This window comes from Podarcis cretensis (genome assembly GCF_951804945.1).
Source record: "Podarcis cretensis genome assembly, chromosome: 2".
Lineage (NCBI taxonomy): Eukaryota > Metazoa > Chordata > Lepidosauria > Squamata > Lacertidae > Podarcis > Podarcis cretensis.
This window is the reverse complement of record NC_137171.1, coordinates 50,913,454-50,930,118: the sequence shown is the minus strand read 5'-3', so window position 1 is coordinate 50,930,118 and position 16,665 is coordinate 50,913,454. Positions and strand designations below refer to the sequence as shown.

At 38.9% G+C, this 16,665-nt stretch overlaps 1 protein-coding gene across 10 annotated transcripts in view; it reads right to left on the bottom strand.

Moving 5' to 3' along the window:
• Positions 1-16,665, bottom strand: part of CSNK1A1 (casein kinase 1 alpha 1) — a gene marked incomplete at its 3' end in the record, with an annotated part of 43,590 nt that overhangs the window by 15,241 nt on the left and 11,684 nt on the right. For 5 of the 10 annotated variants that reach the window (XR_013835644.1, XM_079964866.1, XM_079964870.1 and 2 more), the window contains exons 3-10: positions 12,964-13,090; positions 11,217-11,315; positions 8,912-8,995; positions 4,021-4,160; positions 3,190-3,268; positions 2,505-2,579; positions 2,179-2,285; positions 939-1,087 (exon numbers count right to left, since the gene is read on the bottom strand). Coding sequence is in view for 8 of the 10 variants with exons in the window: in XM_079964866.1 (XP_079820992.1) it covers positions 939-1,087; positions 2,179-2,285; positions 2,505-2,579; positions 3,190-3,268; positions 4,021-4,160; positions 8,912-8,995; positions 11,217-11,315; positions 12,964-13,090 (860 nt within the window). Of the gene's footprint in view, positions 1-933; positions 1,088-2,178; positions 2,286-2,504; positions 2,580-3,189; positions 3,269-4,020; positions 4,161-8,911; positions 8,996-11,216; positions 11,316-12,963; positions 13,091-16,665 lie in introns of those variants that run through there. The other 5 variants (XR_013835645.1, XM_079964867.1, XM_079964873.1 and 2 more) reach the window with 3 other exon arrangements.

The window sequence follows — 16,665 nt, the reverse complement described above, 5'->3', positions numbered from 1 at the left end:
ATTACTGCAGATGTGGCATCCACCGTTTGCAATTCTGTAGATGTCACCTCATGAAGCTGCCTCATGAAAGTGCATCACCCTGAGAGATCTTGGAACCCCCATTCTAGGAAGGAGCAGCGTGAGCTCCTTTGTGGGTAACAAGCCAACCTGATAGAGGACATGGCTCACCTATAGCCACAAAAGCCCAGGATATACAGTATTGGGCTGTATTTATTAAGCTTTGGACAGAAGTTCTCCCATGGTTTGGTCTTCATAGAAAACCAGTTTAAGAGGTGTCAGTATTGAAAACATATTAAATTCAGTTTTCATTTGAATCCACATTTTAATAAAAGCAAAAACTTAACGTAATGGACAGTTAAAATTCAATTTAAATTAAAGAGTCCCCTTATTAGTTCACCCCACAGGATAATCCATGCCTGGATTTGTAATTGAAGATGGAAAATTAACACTATCTATGCCAAGGAATAAAAATCCATCACACAAGTGCTTTAGGCAGAACTCCAAGTGAGATCATGCCTACTTTTCCATCTTCATTTTGGATGCAAGAATAAAGGTACCCATACCAAAGCTTTTAAATGCTGACCCAATAGAAAAAGTAAACAGAAGGCTTTCGTCTTAAAAAGTGTTAGGTCTAGGATTTGGATCATACTGTTTGTCATGTTCCCAACACCAAGCCAGTTTTGAAGAGGGGTTAATGCGGGAGCAGAAGATGCAGTGGTTAAAATGACCCAACATCCCCAAAGAAATGATATGAAAAACAAGGACACTTGGTTTAAAGTTAGTAGTCAAATTTTCCAAGGACGTCCGTTTTCTTTAATACTAAACAGCCAAATGTATGTTTTTAATGGCCTCCTTGATCTAACACTTAACTTCACCGACATCCAAATTAGTGTTTATTATTTTTGGACTGTAACGTCACTTGGTTCTTGGCTACTAACCTTTCATGTTACTCTTGGATTTGTCAGTTTGCTTGCCTGTGGGGGTTTGGGCTTGCTGCCCCTGCCCACTGGAAGAGGCTGCCTGCTGTGCTGCTTTCTGCTTTAACATTGTCCAGTCAAATGTGTAGTCATATTGGTGATTCAGAGTCCTAGTGAGCAGAAAAAGAAAAAGCAGAATATTCACTGCAATGTAATACCTACATTGCCATTATATAGCAGACAAATTTTACTGAAGCCTAAAATTAATAATGCTTTGTAAAACACTTGAAGATTGAGTAGTGTGGTGGATTAATAATTAAAAATCTGTTCGCAGCAAGTTTGAAAGCCACTTAGCAGTCATTTCCAAAGTATTGGCCAAGATCCAAAGAGCCCCATACATGAAGTGTAAAGCACTTCACATGCTAGTGTGGGAGGAAATAATTGATCTCTGCACCCAGTTCCCTTCCTCCATCTGGCTACCTATCTATGCTCTGAGGCAACCACCTGAAGTTTTTTGGAGTACTCAAAAAAATTGCATGACTGTGCAGACCATCACATGTGACACTTGGGATCTTGGTCATTTTCTATTATAATAGTCTGCATTAAAGCTGTAATCCATTTTGAGCAATTCAACATTTATAAACAGTAAGGACAGCTTACATTGTAATTAATGTACAACTTACACATACAAACCAGCTTGAACCTTGGGTAGTAACATGAAATTTCAGATACAAAACCATTTAAGGACCATTCCCCTTCCCAGTATGTCCATATTCTTTCTAAAACACAAGGCCTACGTTCATCCAACCAGCTTGTAAATTTGGGGCAAATTTTGCTTACAACCCCATTGCCCTGGGAAATGTGACATCATGAACTGTGTTTTATTGCAGCCATATATCTTTAAATGTTGCTTGGCTTTCCACTCTTGACAAATCAAGTTAACTGAAGTGGTCAATGAAATAAAGGTAGTTTCTTCTGCTGAAATACTAGATTTGATATTTTATAGATAATTCATGCAAAACAAAAACTGACTCTGATCTGGGTGAGTGTTTGAAGATAACACATGTTATATTTGCTTTCAGTGCTGCTGGTGACAGGCTAATCCTCAACCAGATGAAGAGATTAAGGCTATCCTGGTGAGGGCTACGGGTTTCTGTTAAAGCTGATAAAAAGTCAGCAGAACTTTTTTTCTAGTTCTAAGCACTTGCTAGTTTATCACTGTTATGCTCAAAGGTTTTGTGGTACCCTCAGCCCCACTGACCTGAAAAGGATACGGAATAACTGCCTCAGATACATGTAGTCAGGAGCCTCTTCAAAGCGCAAGCCACGACAGTAGTTCAGATACATTGCAAATTCTGCAGGAAAACCCTGCAAACAGAATTAGTCAAACAGTGACTTACAGAAAAGATTCTCGTAGGTCTTAAATGCAAGACATCAGTTCTGGATTATTGCAAGTTTTGTTTTTTAAGAGCGGGAAAACAAGGAAAAGAAGTTATATTGTGTCTAAGAGTTCTTGGCTACTTTACTAATGAAAAGATAGCTCCTTGCCAAAGCAGTTTAAGTTCTTAACAACAGCTTTTCTCTCACCTTACACAAAACTTCAACAGGAGTAGACATCTTCTTTTCACTAATCTTTTCGTATTTCTGTTTCTTTGTTGCAGCCTGTGGGACACATGGATAAATATATGTGACACAAGGACAGCTGCAAATATCAGACAGACAGAACCTTGATGGAAAAGGCTTTATATGAAATCTCCAAGTACAGTGGTACCTCAGGTTACATACGCTTCAGGTTACAGACTCCGCTAACCCAGAAATATTACCTGGGGTTAAGAACTTTGCTTCAGGTTGAGAACAGGAACAGAAATCATGCAGCGGAGGAGCAGCGACAGCAGGAGGCCCCATTAGCTGAAGTGGTGCTTCAGGTTAAGAACAGACCTCCATAACGAATTAAGTTCTTAACCCGAGGTACCACAGTACCACAATATATTGCAAAGGAAATGAAGGTCAATCTGGTATTAAGTTTTGAATGTAGCTGAATGCCATTTATTGCAGTCTAATGCCTACATCATATGGTTATTGTGCATTAAGCATACTGTGTTTGTTTTATTCAAGATATGTGGAGAAAACATTTGACACCATGGAGTTATGAGGACTTTTTAACAATTGAGCCAAGTATACAGTACTATGTGTAGCAGTGTTCTCTACTACACTAGTGGGAGTGATGGATTGGGGGCAGAGTATAAACCTCAAGTAAAATTTCATGACATACCTTTAATCCTTGCCACGGCAGGCTGGTTCTGTTAAAGTACATCAATACGTATCCTAGTGACTCCATATCATCACGACGACTGTGGAGGAAGAGGCAGGTTTTTTTGTGTGTGTGTGTGTGGTTTTTTTTTTTTTTAGTTTATGCTTAAAAGGTATAAAAGCACTTGCCACCTGAGGACTTAGCATGGTTTGAAAGGAAGCTGGTAGTCAATAAAACTGCCAACATACCAATACATAACCTGAGTTATAAACAAATTTAGTTGTTTGGGTTCAATGAGATTCTACATCTGATTTTGGGAATAAGGACCTAGAAGTCTAGAAGCAGAATAGTACCACAAGATAGGAATGTGCTCTAAGCAGAGTTTAGCATTTTCAATGAGTCATGGAAATCTACCTAGATGATATTATTCAGCCATCTTTCTAGAAGCAAGAACTAGGCAACTAAAATTTAAACAACCAAAATAGTTTTAAACATAGTAAGTGCAAGCTCTCCCCATTCAAAACAACTGGCATACACAGAAACCCAAACACTAGCAGTATAATACTTTACCAAAACTACTGAACAGAATCTGGGTTTGGGGAATTTTACATTGTGTCATCCAGATGGAAAGTTTTATTTGTAAAACAGGCTTTGACAGATCCTAGTTTACTGAAATTGTTGTGAGGGAATCATTTTAAGAAGAAGATACTAAACCGTTGAGAACATTTAATCCACCTTCATTTCTTAGCTAATTTCTTTAGCTAGAAATTAAAATTCATTTAGGTTGTGTCTATTCAAGATCCCAAATATTTACAGCTTCTAGCATCATTACAGAAATTGCTTGGACCTTACCTCTGTTCAATGCCGAGATGTGCATTGATGCTGGCGTATCTGGCTGTGCCAGTGAGATTTTTGTCTTCTCTATATGGTATATGTTGCCTTGTCCTGTTGTCCCGGTACTTTTTGGCCAACCCAAAGTCAATAAGGAATAACTTTAAAAAAGAGAAAGAAACGATTTAATGGATTCCAGCCAGTGCGTGGAAACTACACCCATGTCTTTAAAATGCATTTGTTAGAAAAGTTGGATCTAACAAAATCAAGTTTAGCTATAATTAAGCCTAAGAGGAGCACTGTCGTATGTATCATAACTAATCAAAACAAAGAACACTCATATTCCTAAATTGGCTAAGGAAAAACTTCATACTATACAGAGTGAGAATTAGGTGGCAGATTCTACACGTATTTTACCTAGCAGCAAGCCCCATTGAACTGGATGCTTACTTCTGAGTAGACTGAGTCATTGGTCTCAAACCTAGGTATTAGGTAAAAAAATTATGAACTAGGAAAAAGAGAGGCACAATTTTATTCAATTATATTCTGGCGTTAGTTTCTCAAATAAATTTGTTTTTCTGCCATTTACTTATTAGCTCACAGCTAATCTACTCAAATTTTTCAATTTGCTTCCCTGATGTTTTTGTTATTATTTTCCCAATCAGTCACTAAAAATTATAGCTTACAACTTGAACCTAAGTTTGTTTGTTTCTTCCACTCTTTCCTTTTGTTTTGTCTTTTTAGGCTGTAAGCTTGAAGGCAGAACTTATGTTCTTTTTAAAGTCATTTATAAGCTGCTCTGGGTACCTTTTTTGCTGAAGAGCGGGGTTAAATTTTTTTAAACCACTACCATATTTCACCGCGTAATGGTCACCACTGCATAACAGTTGCACCACCCTTTTGGGTACCTTAAAATTTGTTCCAAAAGTATTTACCGCATAATAGTAGCAGGGTATAACTCTGGTGCGAGCCAAGGGTCAGCACAGCAGGCTCCTGAGGGGGTGAGGGTGGGAGTCCAGGCCCTCGTTGGCTTGCCAGCTGGAGGAGGACAGGCAAAGCCAGGCCCAGGCTGCTGTTACTGCCACCAACCTGAGCTTGCACCCCGGGGCCACCCCAGCCAAGAAGAGGAAGCAGCAGACGAGCAACCACCTCCACCGCCCATCCGTGATTCCTTCCTCCACCTCTGCACGAGCGAATAGCATTGAAAGGGAATGAGAAACCCAGGAAGAAATAACTTTAATCGACAACTGAAGCCGCCTCCTCTTTTGACAGAACTTCGCACAGGGAGAAGGCAAGATCTCGAATGGAAAGGACAATGTCTGTGCCATTTGCTTTGTATTGCACCATTGCCCTCTTAAAGAAACCGGTGTCCATAGCATGTTGTTGCTTCTTACTGTTATTTCACCGTGTAAAAGTCGCCACAGTGTAATAGTTACACCCTCACTTTTTAAAAGAAAAATCGGTATAAAAATGTGGCAATTATGTGGTGAAATACGGTAGTTAAATACATCCATGGTAGAATTCAACATTTGACTACCACAGGATAAACCTCTTACCAACTTTTCTATACCAAAGCAAGATGCAATTCCTGAACTTCGATTCATCTCATCACAGACATCTCGACTAGTATGTAGGAAAGGCCCTTTATCTACAGGCCTTTTCTGGGGTGCATCCTCACTTGTAGAATGATTTCCTCAGGGAGGCTCAATATTTAGGCACCAGGCAAAAACATTCCTGTTCTCCCGGGCCTTCGGCCAATTAAACAATCTAAAAGGTAGAAGTAAAGGTATAGGACACATGGACGGTTAAGTCCAGCCAAAGGTGACTATGGGTGCAGCGCTTATCTTGCTTAAGGCTGAGGGAGTTTGTCCACGAACAGCTTTCCAGATCACGTGGCCATAATGACTAAACCACTTCTGGCACAATGGAACACCGTGACGGAAGGCAGAGTGCACGGAAATGCCGTTTAACTTCCCGTTGCATTGGTGCCTATTTATCTATTTTGGTGTGCTTTCGAACTGCTAGGTTGGCAGAAGCTGGGACAGAGCAATGGGAGCTCACCCCATTGCACGGATTCGAACCACTAGCCTTCCTATCAGGAAGACCAAGAGGCTCAGTGGTTTTGATCACAGCACCACCTGCTCCCTTTTTTAAACAATCTATAGCCTTTTAAATGGGGTGGGGGTGATTTTGTTTTTGTTTTTTACTATGGCAATTTTTTTTTTGTATTTTTATATTGTAAACCACCCTGCGATCTTCAGGTGAAGGGAGGTAGAGAAACTTAATAAATAAAAATAAAAAATAAATAGAAATAAAGTAACAATAATTTATCAGCTTTGGCTCTATGGAGAACAAGTTAGAAAAGACCTATAGACCTATACAGTTGCAGCGATATATGTTTAACCATACTTAACTTTTAAAGTGTGCAAATTATTTAAATTATACTAAGTTTTTAAGTCAGACTTCTATACCAAGTAAGCAGCAGATTAATGGGGAGAAATAATTCTCCTAAAAACTCTTCAGAAGAGAACACCTGATAGAAAACTAAGTTCTAATATGAAAGTTTTTACTTTTAAAAAAAACCAAAAAACTAGTTCAAAGCAGTTGTCTTTTTCAGGTTGCCAATGCCTTTACGGATATACTTTGTAATTTATTTTCCTTGGTTTCTACACTTATCACAGTTCAATTGAGGCATACAGAACCAAGAATAAGGACAGCAGCATTTAAAAAGAATTAAGAATTGTTTCAAGCTATGAGCGGATGCAGACAAAAGTTCTCTAATCATCCATCACAAATGAATAACTGGAAGCAACTACATATAGAATGAACTACTGACCCAAATGAGTAATTGTCACAACTTGCAATTTCCACAGTTATGAAATACTACTCTGAATGTCTTCCTCACTACTAGCATAAATGACAGACTGCTTCACCAAAACTTGTTCAAATGTTGTGATATACAGGTACCAAGATAGGGTCTTCAGAGACGCATTTATGATGTAAATCAGGCATCCCCAAACTCAGCCCTCCAGCTGTTTTGGGACTACAACTCCCACCATCCCTAGCTAACAGGACAGGTCAGGGACGATGGGAGTTGTGGTCCAAAAACAGCTGGAGGGCCGAGTTTGGGGGTGCCTGATGTAAATGATCAAAATCTTATTATTAAAACTTCTTTTCTGGACAACAGTTTTACTGATAAATGCAATGGGGAAAAAATGTTCTTGATCTAAATGAAGATGCTATTTCAGACCAGCAGTTTGGGGCTTTTCCAAAATGCCTCTTTCCATACTAGCACAAAATAGGTGGTCTTCATTTCCATGTGAGTTTTTAGGGGAGAACTCACTTAAAATTACTCTCATAGGAACCTCAATCTTTAGTTAGGCTAGCGCACTAATATATGGCAGACTGGAATACAAGACCCTGCATATTTTTCATCTGCAATACATTCCTTCATTTCTGATAATTTTCACTAACAGAGTGAAGCAATATTTTGAAGCAATATGCATTAGCAATTTGGATCATGTGAGGCACCCAATTCTGGAGATGAAAACACCCCCTCCCAACCATTTCTGAAAGAGTATGACCCAGTGGCAAAAGGCAGGTGAATGAAAAAACATGGACTTGTTTTCCACACACCCTCTTCCATGGCAATAAACCTTCTGAAGCTCGTTTGCAAAGTTTGCCTCTCTGCTGAAGAGGGTGTTGAAAAGGGATGTTACCAGGCAAGGAATAAGGCTGTGGAAGCCATGCTGCTTCAGTTGCAAGTGGACTACTATGGGCCAAATTAGACATGGCAATGAATGAATAGTGTAGGTTTTCATTTTTTTATATTTTGTAGAGAAAGTAGCAGGCCGAGGGCTCCTAATTAGAATCAACTTTGTCTACTTCTCTGGTCCCAGTCCAGACCAGAGACCGACATCACCTATCTGCACTGGAATAAAAGTTCCCACCAGAGCTAAATTTTCCTGTCCAGCACCAGCATCCTGACACAAAAGCATCACTAGTCATAAGTAGTAATATTCATGAGTAGCACCATACTTAAGGCCCAACTCCTCCTTCCCTTTTCAACAACTAAAGTAATTTTAGAGCAAGCTAAGAAGTTAAAACTCTTAAATTGCACAACACCCAGGGCTTACAGTGTAGCTTTAGAAACTAAATAACATCCATTTGAAGTAGATGTTAATGCTAGCCCAAGAAGAGACATCATCAAAAGATAATCCATTTTACTTACTGCATTTTCAAAACCTAGGTCTCTAAAGAAGTGGAATAAGGTTCAGCCTTAAAAAGCAAATGAAAAAGCTGCTTAGGACACCTTGTGCCCATTTTCTGGAATATAGCAAAGCTTTAAAAAATACAAAACTACCAGTGATCTATGATCAAATAATTCTGTTTAAATGTACCACTGGCAACAAGATGACCCTTGTCACTTATTCTACATTTGAATAAACCATCAGAGCTACTAATACACAAGGAAGAAGTAGAGTTTGTCTTGAATGTTTCCAGACCCGAAATTCATTTTTTTCAAACAAAGATCATGCTGTCAATGAACGGGATAAGAGGCCTTCTACATCCAGATACAGACCATGTACATTTAAGCAGGCATATGCGATTCCCTCACAGCACATCCTCCTTGCTGCTGCATTTTTGAACACAGGGCTATTTCTCAAGAACAAGAACATTAGAGTAGTTAAGTGATACTTAACTTTGTTCACATTTTAACAGACAGCATAAGAACCTTATAGTTTAAACAAGCGCCACAAGGAAAACGTCTTAGTAATGTTACATGTTTGCCAAGTATGTCTGAATAATATGCCAACAAAAGGTGCTTTTTGCAAGTCTACATGTTTTCCGAAACAAAACAAAAAAGCATATGAGTTTGGGATTGAGGTTGGAATAGGAGACAGTTTCAGACCTGGTTTAATCCTGAGAAAGATGGGTCCTGAGAAGTACTAACAGTCATGCTTCTTTTCCTCTTCCCCACTGGAGATTCTAAACACTGAACAAACAATAGAGGGTGGCAGTGCATCAAACAGTATTGCTTACATTGCAACAATGGCTGGCGCAGACAGGCAACACCGAGGCGTTAGAGAAAGAATAGGGTAGCCAAATGCCATCCTTCTTCCACCAAGCACTATAGTTTTCCAGAAGAGATAATGTTATCAGGAAAAATTTAGAAGATGTGGCAAGTTAAATTTTGACCATGAGCCACTTCAAAATGACACTGCCTTGAATAAGGGATAGCAATGGCAACATTTGGCTTTTATAAGAAGGAAATTTGAATATCATGTACAAAAGTATCCTTTGACTCCACAAACTGCCCTTCCCCCAAATGACATTTAGGAAGTAAATCTTCAGTAAGGAAGAGGTAGAAGGCATTTAGTCACCTTAAGTTCACTATCATAAAGCATGCAGGGCTTATTCTAGCACAGCTCAGAGATGATCTTATGCTAGAAGTGAAATCACGCCTAAATATGTAATTAAGAACAAATTTGAGAAATGCAGCATTCCAATTTTAATCACTACATTTTAAATTCATTTATAATGAAAAAAATCTACTGGAACAAGATTACCATAACAAGCTATCCTACGGCAACTGGTGTGTTTTGAAAGAATTCATGAAAGACACAAAATGTTTACCTCCATTTTTGCTACAGGAAGAAAACTGCATACTATATCTAAAACCAAATTTCGAAAGAGAAAGAGAGAAAGTGCTGCTATTTACACAGACCTAAAGCAAAATTTTATTTAAATTCTGCTTAGATTAAACCAAGGGATTTAGACTCCTATGTCCAGCATTATTTGAAATGTTAAATAGTGGGCATCTGCTTTCCATTTAAGTATTTGGTACAGACTCCAAGTGCCTCCCTGGGAATGAGAAACGGGATGCGGTTTACATCTTCCAATATGATCCTAACAAACTCACCTAATAAAAGCACAACAGCATTTTCCAGGCTATTCTTTCACTTCAAAGAAAAACAAGGAGCTACAATGCCAGCCCACTACAACTGTCAAGAGTGTGGAGAAAGGGACTCAGAAGAAGAAAAATTGCATTAACTGGTTTAATTGTTCTTGCTATATTTCCAGTTCTTGCCAGAAAGTTAAAGAATTGGATTGCATTAGGGAAATAGAATGTTAAGAGTGCAAAATTTAGAGATAAATGAAATTTAACAGAAATAGGATTACAGGAAGGAATTTTACCTTACTTTTGAGTGCTGCTGTTTTTTCTCACCCCACCTCCCCAATGTTCCTAACTGGTGTACTGTAACTCCTTTAAAACAAAATTCAACAGTGATGGTGGTTGTTTTGTTTTTTGGTTCTAAAGTAATGGTCCCAAGTTGGCATCCATACAGGCAAACAAAGGTAACATTTTATAGCTAGTAGTATCTGAAGAGTCAACACTGAAGGCCTATAAAGAACCAGGTGGGTATCTTGCTCCCAATAAAATAATCAATCACATACATTTGTCCTGCACTTAAGAATTTCTATCCAACAGCATGCTTAATGCACTGCCAATGCTGCCTGTCTGTCCAAGCTCAATGTAGTTTAATGAATTTTAATCCCACAGTCTAGTCAAGAAAAAAATCCAACAAAGACATGCATCTCCAGCTAAATTAATAAATCATCTCCTTCTAGTAAAAAAAAAAAAGTTACAGTACTTTAAGTCTGTGACTGTTATTCTATATCTACACTAACTGCACTTTGAACTTTCACAGGCTTGTGAAAGCAAAGGAAGCAGTTAAGTCAACAGGCTTGTGTTACTATTAGAAGTCAATGGTTTCTCTATAGATTGGTTACAGCCAATTTTAATATCTAGGTAGCTGGTAGTAAAGGCTTCACCATGCTGGCCTAAATGCAGTTGAGAAAAAGAAATCGCAGTTTATGGTAAGCGGTGCTATTGCAACTCGTGGTTTCTGAATAATCATCAGTATCACTGAACAGAGTGAACTTGCATTCTCAATTATGAGTCCATTAGACAACATATTTATTTATATCCTTAAATTCCATAATTAAAATATGGCCAAAGGTTGGGGCCATAGCTCACTTCTGCATTTAGCACTATGATTGAAATTCCTATCTGTTGCCAAATAATTGACAGATGTCAGCAAATAATTGACATGTTTAGCAATGACAAGCAATTAATTCAAGCTGCACAGCATTTCCATGAACTGCCATTTCAGCATCCTCCATTCTTTCATGCAAAAAAGTATTAGACTAACCTTATTACAGTGACGCCCGATACCCATTAGGAAGTTATCTGGTTTAATGTCTCTGTGTATAAAATTCTTTGTATGCACATATTCAATTCTACTGATCATCTGTGAACAAAAGGAAAATGACCAAGATTACAAAGCTTTTCAAGCAACAATATCTTAGGCATGAATCTAAGCATGTTTTGGCAATTACCTGCATTGTTGCTAATCTTTATGAACCCAAAGACTGCATGTTGGTGGCCAAGAGTTGGTGTGACCACACACTCTCTCACCCTCTTGTGCACATAAACACACACCACACATGGTTTGTCCTCAGCTAATCCATGCAAATCAGATGAGATTTGTGGCTTTTTTTGGGGGGAGGGTGTTATTGCCTCTTCCTGTTCATCAAATGATTAGGGAAAATGTAAAATGCACTGCCATCAAGGTACTGGGGTGTGCAAAGGGGTTGAAACTTTTCCAACTATCCCAGCACTTTGTTTTCTTTTTCTGCTGCCATAATTGTTGGAGGGTCCAGAAAAAAACTGCTTGGGTAACAAGAGCAGGCCCATGGGCTTCGAGAGGGATGGTTAGTTATCCTGACCTACAACATACAAATCAAACCAGACAGTAAGACTACTAGTTTAGTAATGCTTTTGAATGTTAGCAAGTGTAAAACCACCAACAAACAAACAAAAACCCCTGCTGACTCATCTACTCTACAGAGATTGGATATTGAGTTTCTTCCTAACAGTCTAAAAAGGTTTAAAAGGCTTCGTCATGTATGGATGGCATTCATGCTGATGACTTAGAAGAAAAACAATAGACATTTAATCATGCAATTTAAATGTATACTAAAATAACAGATTTAGAATCACAGTAATACTTGTAAAGCATGTCTCCATACAAATGAGCACCTGTCTACTAAACCCAGTATGTACATATTTCCTGAATAGGAGTGATCCATAAGAACACTTAACTTTAGCAGTGGAATACTTCACTTGCTGTGTTCAGCATGGATGAAGCTACTATGGATCCAAACTACTTCACCCATTATATGTTGCAAACTACTTCTTCCAAGCAGTTACTGAACAAATGACACTGTTAAAATGCCAACTCTGGAGTATTTGAGCGTTTCTTGTGTTAGTTTTGATATTAAATGGCTAGTGCTTACTGGCCCTCCAGATGACTCAGTTCAAGCTATTCTAGAAACAAATTGCTATCCAATAGCCATTTTACTCTAAATGTAAGAATCTATGCCTTTGCAAATCTCTGCATTATATGCCCATGCTGCAGATCTGTTGATTCTAATGAATCTTATTGAAGCGTTCTGTGAATGTTGGCTTTACTATTTCCTATTTCATTCAGCTTCTGTTTACCATCAATTAATTGAGAAATATAGCTACAATAGGCTCTTGGCCTGAGAAATGTGAACTACTGCACTATTTTGGATGATCTTCCTAGCCAAAGATGCATGCATAACTTCAGTCTTATGAAATTAATATGAAGACTGCAAGTAAAGATATGAGGCAAAACTCTCAATATAGTTGCTTGTATGGCTCCATTAAACAGTTTCTAGAATTCTAATATTGTTATATACATTAAATAATCTGCTACTATCACTATTCCTTTTTCTTTCTATCATTTTTGTTTCTATATTCATTCGAGTACATGTAATAACAAGTCATACAGTCTGACCTACTTGAAAGAATGAAACGAACAGCATTTTAAGGCACTGTAATATCCATTGTGTAATGTTTGCAGATTTACATACCTGGTCTGCTAACATAAGTACTGTTTTCATTGTGAACCTTCGAGAACAAAAGTTGAAGAGATCCTCAAGGCTGGGTCCAAGAAGATCCATGACTAGAACATTATAATCTTTCTCTTGACCATACCACCTATAAAGAAGCAGAAATGGTTAGGATAGATTGAATGTAGCCAAACATAATGTTCATAGCTTGTTTCAGAAAATACTTGTTTTCTGAATATTGTTTTCTTAATATTTAATGAATCCCACTTTTGTAGATGTATTTTTCCATACAACTTTTTAAAATCTGATGGTTATGGTTTACAAAGCACACACAATGCCACATAATGCAGTCAAGGATCAGCATTGCTGGGTAATTTGCCAATTCCTGGAGTCTCCTGTCCCTGCTCCTCCTCCTCACTAGCACAGCAGAAGCTAGACCATAAGGATTTATATGCTGGCTTTGGGAGCAAAGACCTCATAAGGCAGCAAAAAAAAGTCAAGGTGAACTAAGATATGTAAAAGAATACAGATTCTTAACTATAAGGTCTCAGTGGCATTAAAAACATTGTTAAAAAGCCAGACTGGATGAAATAAATCCTTACGGTATGTTTGAAGGCCTGTACTGAAAGCTCCCTTTCCCATTCATAGGCAACTCTGCTAACTGCAGGGCCACAATCAAGAAGGCTTTATCCCTTGTGCCTACCATCTTAATGTCTGGGCAGTCACAGAGGTCTCCACAGTTGATCTTAAACAAGAATGATTGTTTAGGTGAAGGCAGTCCTTTAGATAAGGGACCCCTAAACTGATTTTAAAGGTTAAACCCAGCAATGAGACAATGAAAAGGAGCAGTAGCTTTGCACACCTTGACCTCCCTCTCCCACACACCCCTCTGGAAAATGGTGCTGACTAAGCCCAGAGAAGCAAGTGAATAGGCATCAACAATAGGAGTAAGGAGGACCCACTGTGAGCATGTCTCCTTAAGGACCCTCTAAAATCTAGAATTATCATGGAAATGTAGTTAGATTGCATCTAGTGGTTTTGGTTTAACCAAATCAAAACACTGATCCTTTCAACTGCTGCAGAAAGCAACAACATATGCACAGTGAAATCACTTTCAGGAAGCGCTCTAGATGCATATGTAACAATCTTCAGGCATTTTATCTTTCTCCAACACTCTCTAGAATTGAGAAACTACCATGGCAGCAACATTTGGTATAACAGAAAGGTCACACTGTAGAGTCACTTAGAAATGGGAACAGACAATTGATAGTCTAAAAATCTGTGTACAAAATAGTTTCAATCATTTCTTTTTTAAAACTGAGGAGTCTAACTACTTGGAGAGCGTAAATTGCACACAGCTGGGAACACACCACAGCAAAGACCACAATACAATACCAATCTGAAATGCAATACTGAATTCTATGAAAGAGTAAAATAGTGTCTGAATGCAGGGAGGCACACCAATGTAGACTTTATGAATGGGTAAAAAATAAAAGCAAGGTCAACATTTCTGAAATCACTATCTCAACTTGCCCTCTACAGACAGAAAGAGCAACAAATCAAGATGGGCATAATAAAATTATTGGCACCAGCAGAAGACAACATATACTAAGGTCAGTTGAAGGAAAATACGTAAGTGAAGGCTGCATGTTTGAAAACTGGCAAGATACAGCCAGTCAACTGACTTTTAAGTTAGCCTACACAAGCAGCTGGCACTTGAGGAACCAAGAGGCTCTTTGTCTTGTGGGAATGAAGACACTCAACCCTAGATGCTCCTTAGATGCTCATGTATCTAGAGAAGCAGAGGGGGAAATTACCTTTGGGATTCATACAGGTATTACTATTAATTCCTTCTAGCAATGATTCAAAACTTCCTATACGTACTCAGTATCATGCAAAATTGCATGAGGTATTAACATATTATGTATACTACAGATATATATATTTCAGTAGCACCTTAGAGACCAAATTTGTTCTTGGTATGAGGACTTCCGGGTTGGCGCGACTGGCTAATGGCGGATTCCCTCCGAGCTCCGGAGGGAATCGGCTTAGCAGGGGGCTGGGTCTTGCCGTGCCGGCGACACGGGGACCCTTAAAAACCACAGGCACGGAGCCCGTGGACATGGTGACTCGGCGGGCACCATAAGCGCCCTCCCGACTCGTGAAGGAGCCTTTTTAAAGGCTACGGATCGGGTGCCAGGGAGTGGCGTGGTGCTGTGAGTCCTCCGCTTCCCCTGCCGAGCGAAGCCGCAAGCCATTCTTCAGTCAGCGCTGACTTCTTCCTATTAAATTTGGACTTAAAAGCAAGAACAACAACCCGTGAGTAATTTGAAAACTGGATTACAATATATTTGGCTTTGGATTTGGCACGAGCGGGGGAGCTGAAAAAAAGGAAGTCCGTCTCCCCCCTATTGTAAACAGCTCAAAGCAAGGACCTGTCAACTAAGGTCGCGGGAAGAGCCGCCGGGATTGGATAAAGATACAAATTCCACGGATTTAAAAGGACTAAGTTAATGTGCTGGAGGACTAGAGTTTACTTTATTTGAATTAAGTACCATTCTTCTCAAGCCCGAGAGTAACCCGAGTTAAGAGCCTGCTGAGGATTTATAGAAACCTTTGACAGCTGTCAAACTAGCTGTCAAAGTTGGAAGAATTGAAAGTTGAAACTTTAACCGCTTATATCGTTACAAAATATTGAAAACAAAGAAAGATTGTTACAAACAAATTTGACTTTTGGGTCGGAGGGGAAAAGAACATTAAGTAACCAGAATCCCTCTAGAGGGGATTCTTGGACATTACAAGAATGGAACTGAAACAGGGAATACAGGAAATACGTGCTGACTTGAAAAAGCTGATCTCTCTCGTGGGAAAGTTGTTAGAGATGAATGAAAAAGGCCTTGTTTTGTCTACGAGCCCCTCAAACCCGAAGTTATCTGAAGATATACCAACTGAACTGGAAAAGGACTCGTTGCTCAAAACACAGGCAGCTGGACAAGAAAAAGAACCAAAGATTGAGGAGGAGAAGATATCTGCCAAGCAGGAGGAGCTGAAAGAAGGGATGGCTGAGATGATACAGAAGAGAAAAGAGAACTGGAGACCTGCTAAGAAGAACCTTAAATTGACCAAGGTGAAAGTCGGACTAGTTGGGACATATGGATTTTGGAAACAGTGTTGGAGTACCACCTGTAAACAAGTAGGTCTCATTGGAAGAATCACGGTCAGCACCGTGAAAATACATCTTCGACCCTGGGTGTTAAGCAAGAGAGACTTTCGAAGAAACCGGCTGAAAGGGACTGAGAGAGACTTGCGTGCCTTGGACGTAAGATCACCAGGCTAAAAAGATGGACCAAATGGATTTTGGTTAGGGATGGAAACCGGGGAGGGAAGGGTGGGACCTAACAGTCCAAAGGGGGTCTGTTCTTTCTTTGCTTTAGGAGTATAAAAATTATAGGTTTTTTTATTATTATAAAAATGGGGAATCGGTGGAGGGGAAATAGTGGCAACCTTAGGAAGGGTATATTTTTTTTCCTCTCTTTTTTTCTTCTCTATATATAGGGCTAAGGTATATATTTTAATAAATGGCTAAGGTATAATAATGAATTAAAGCTTAATTCTATTATAAAAAATTATCTTAATTAAACTAGGGTCAAGTGATTTTAAATAAACTATGTTTCAGGATATTAAGTGGAAAACTTGCTTGAATAAACAATTTGAAGATGGAAT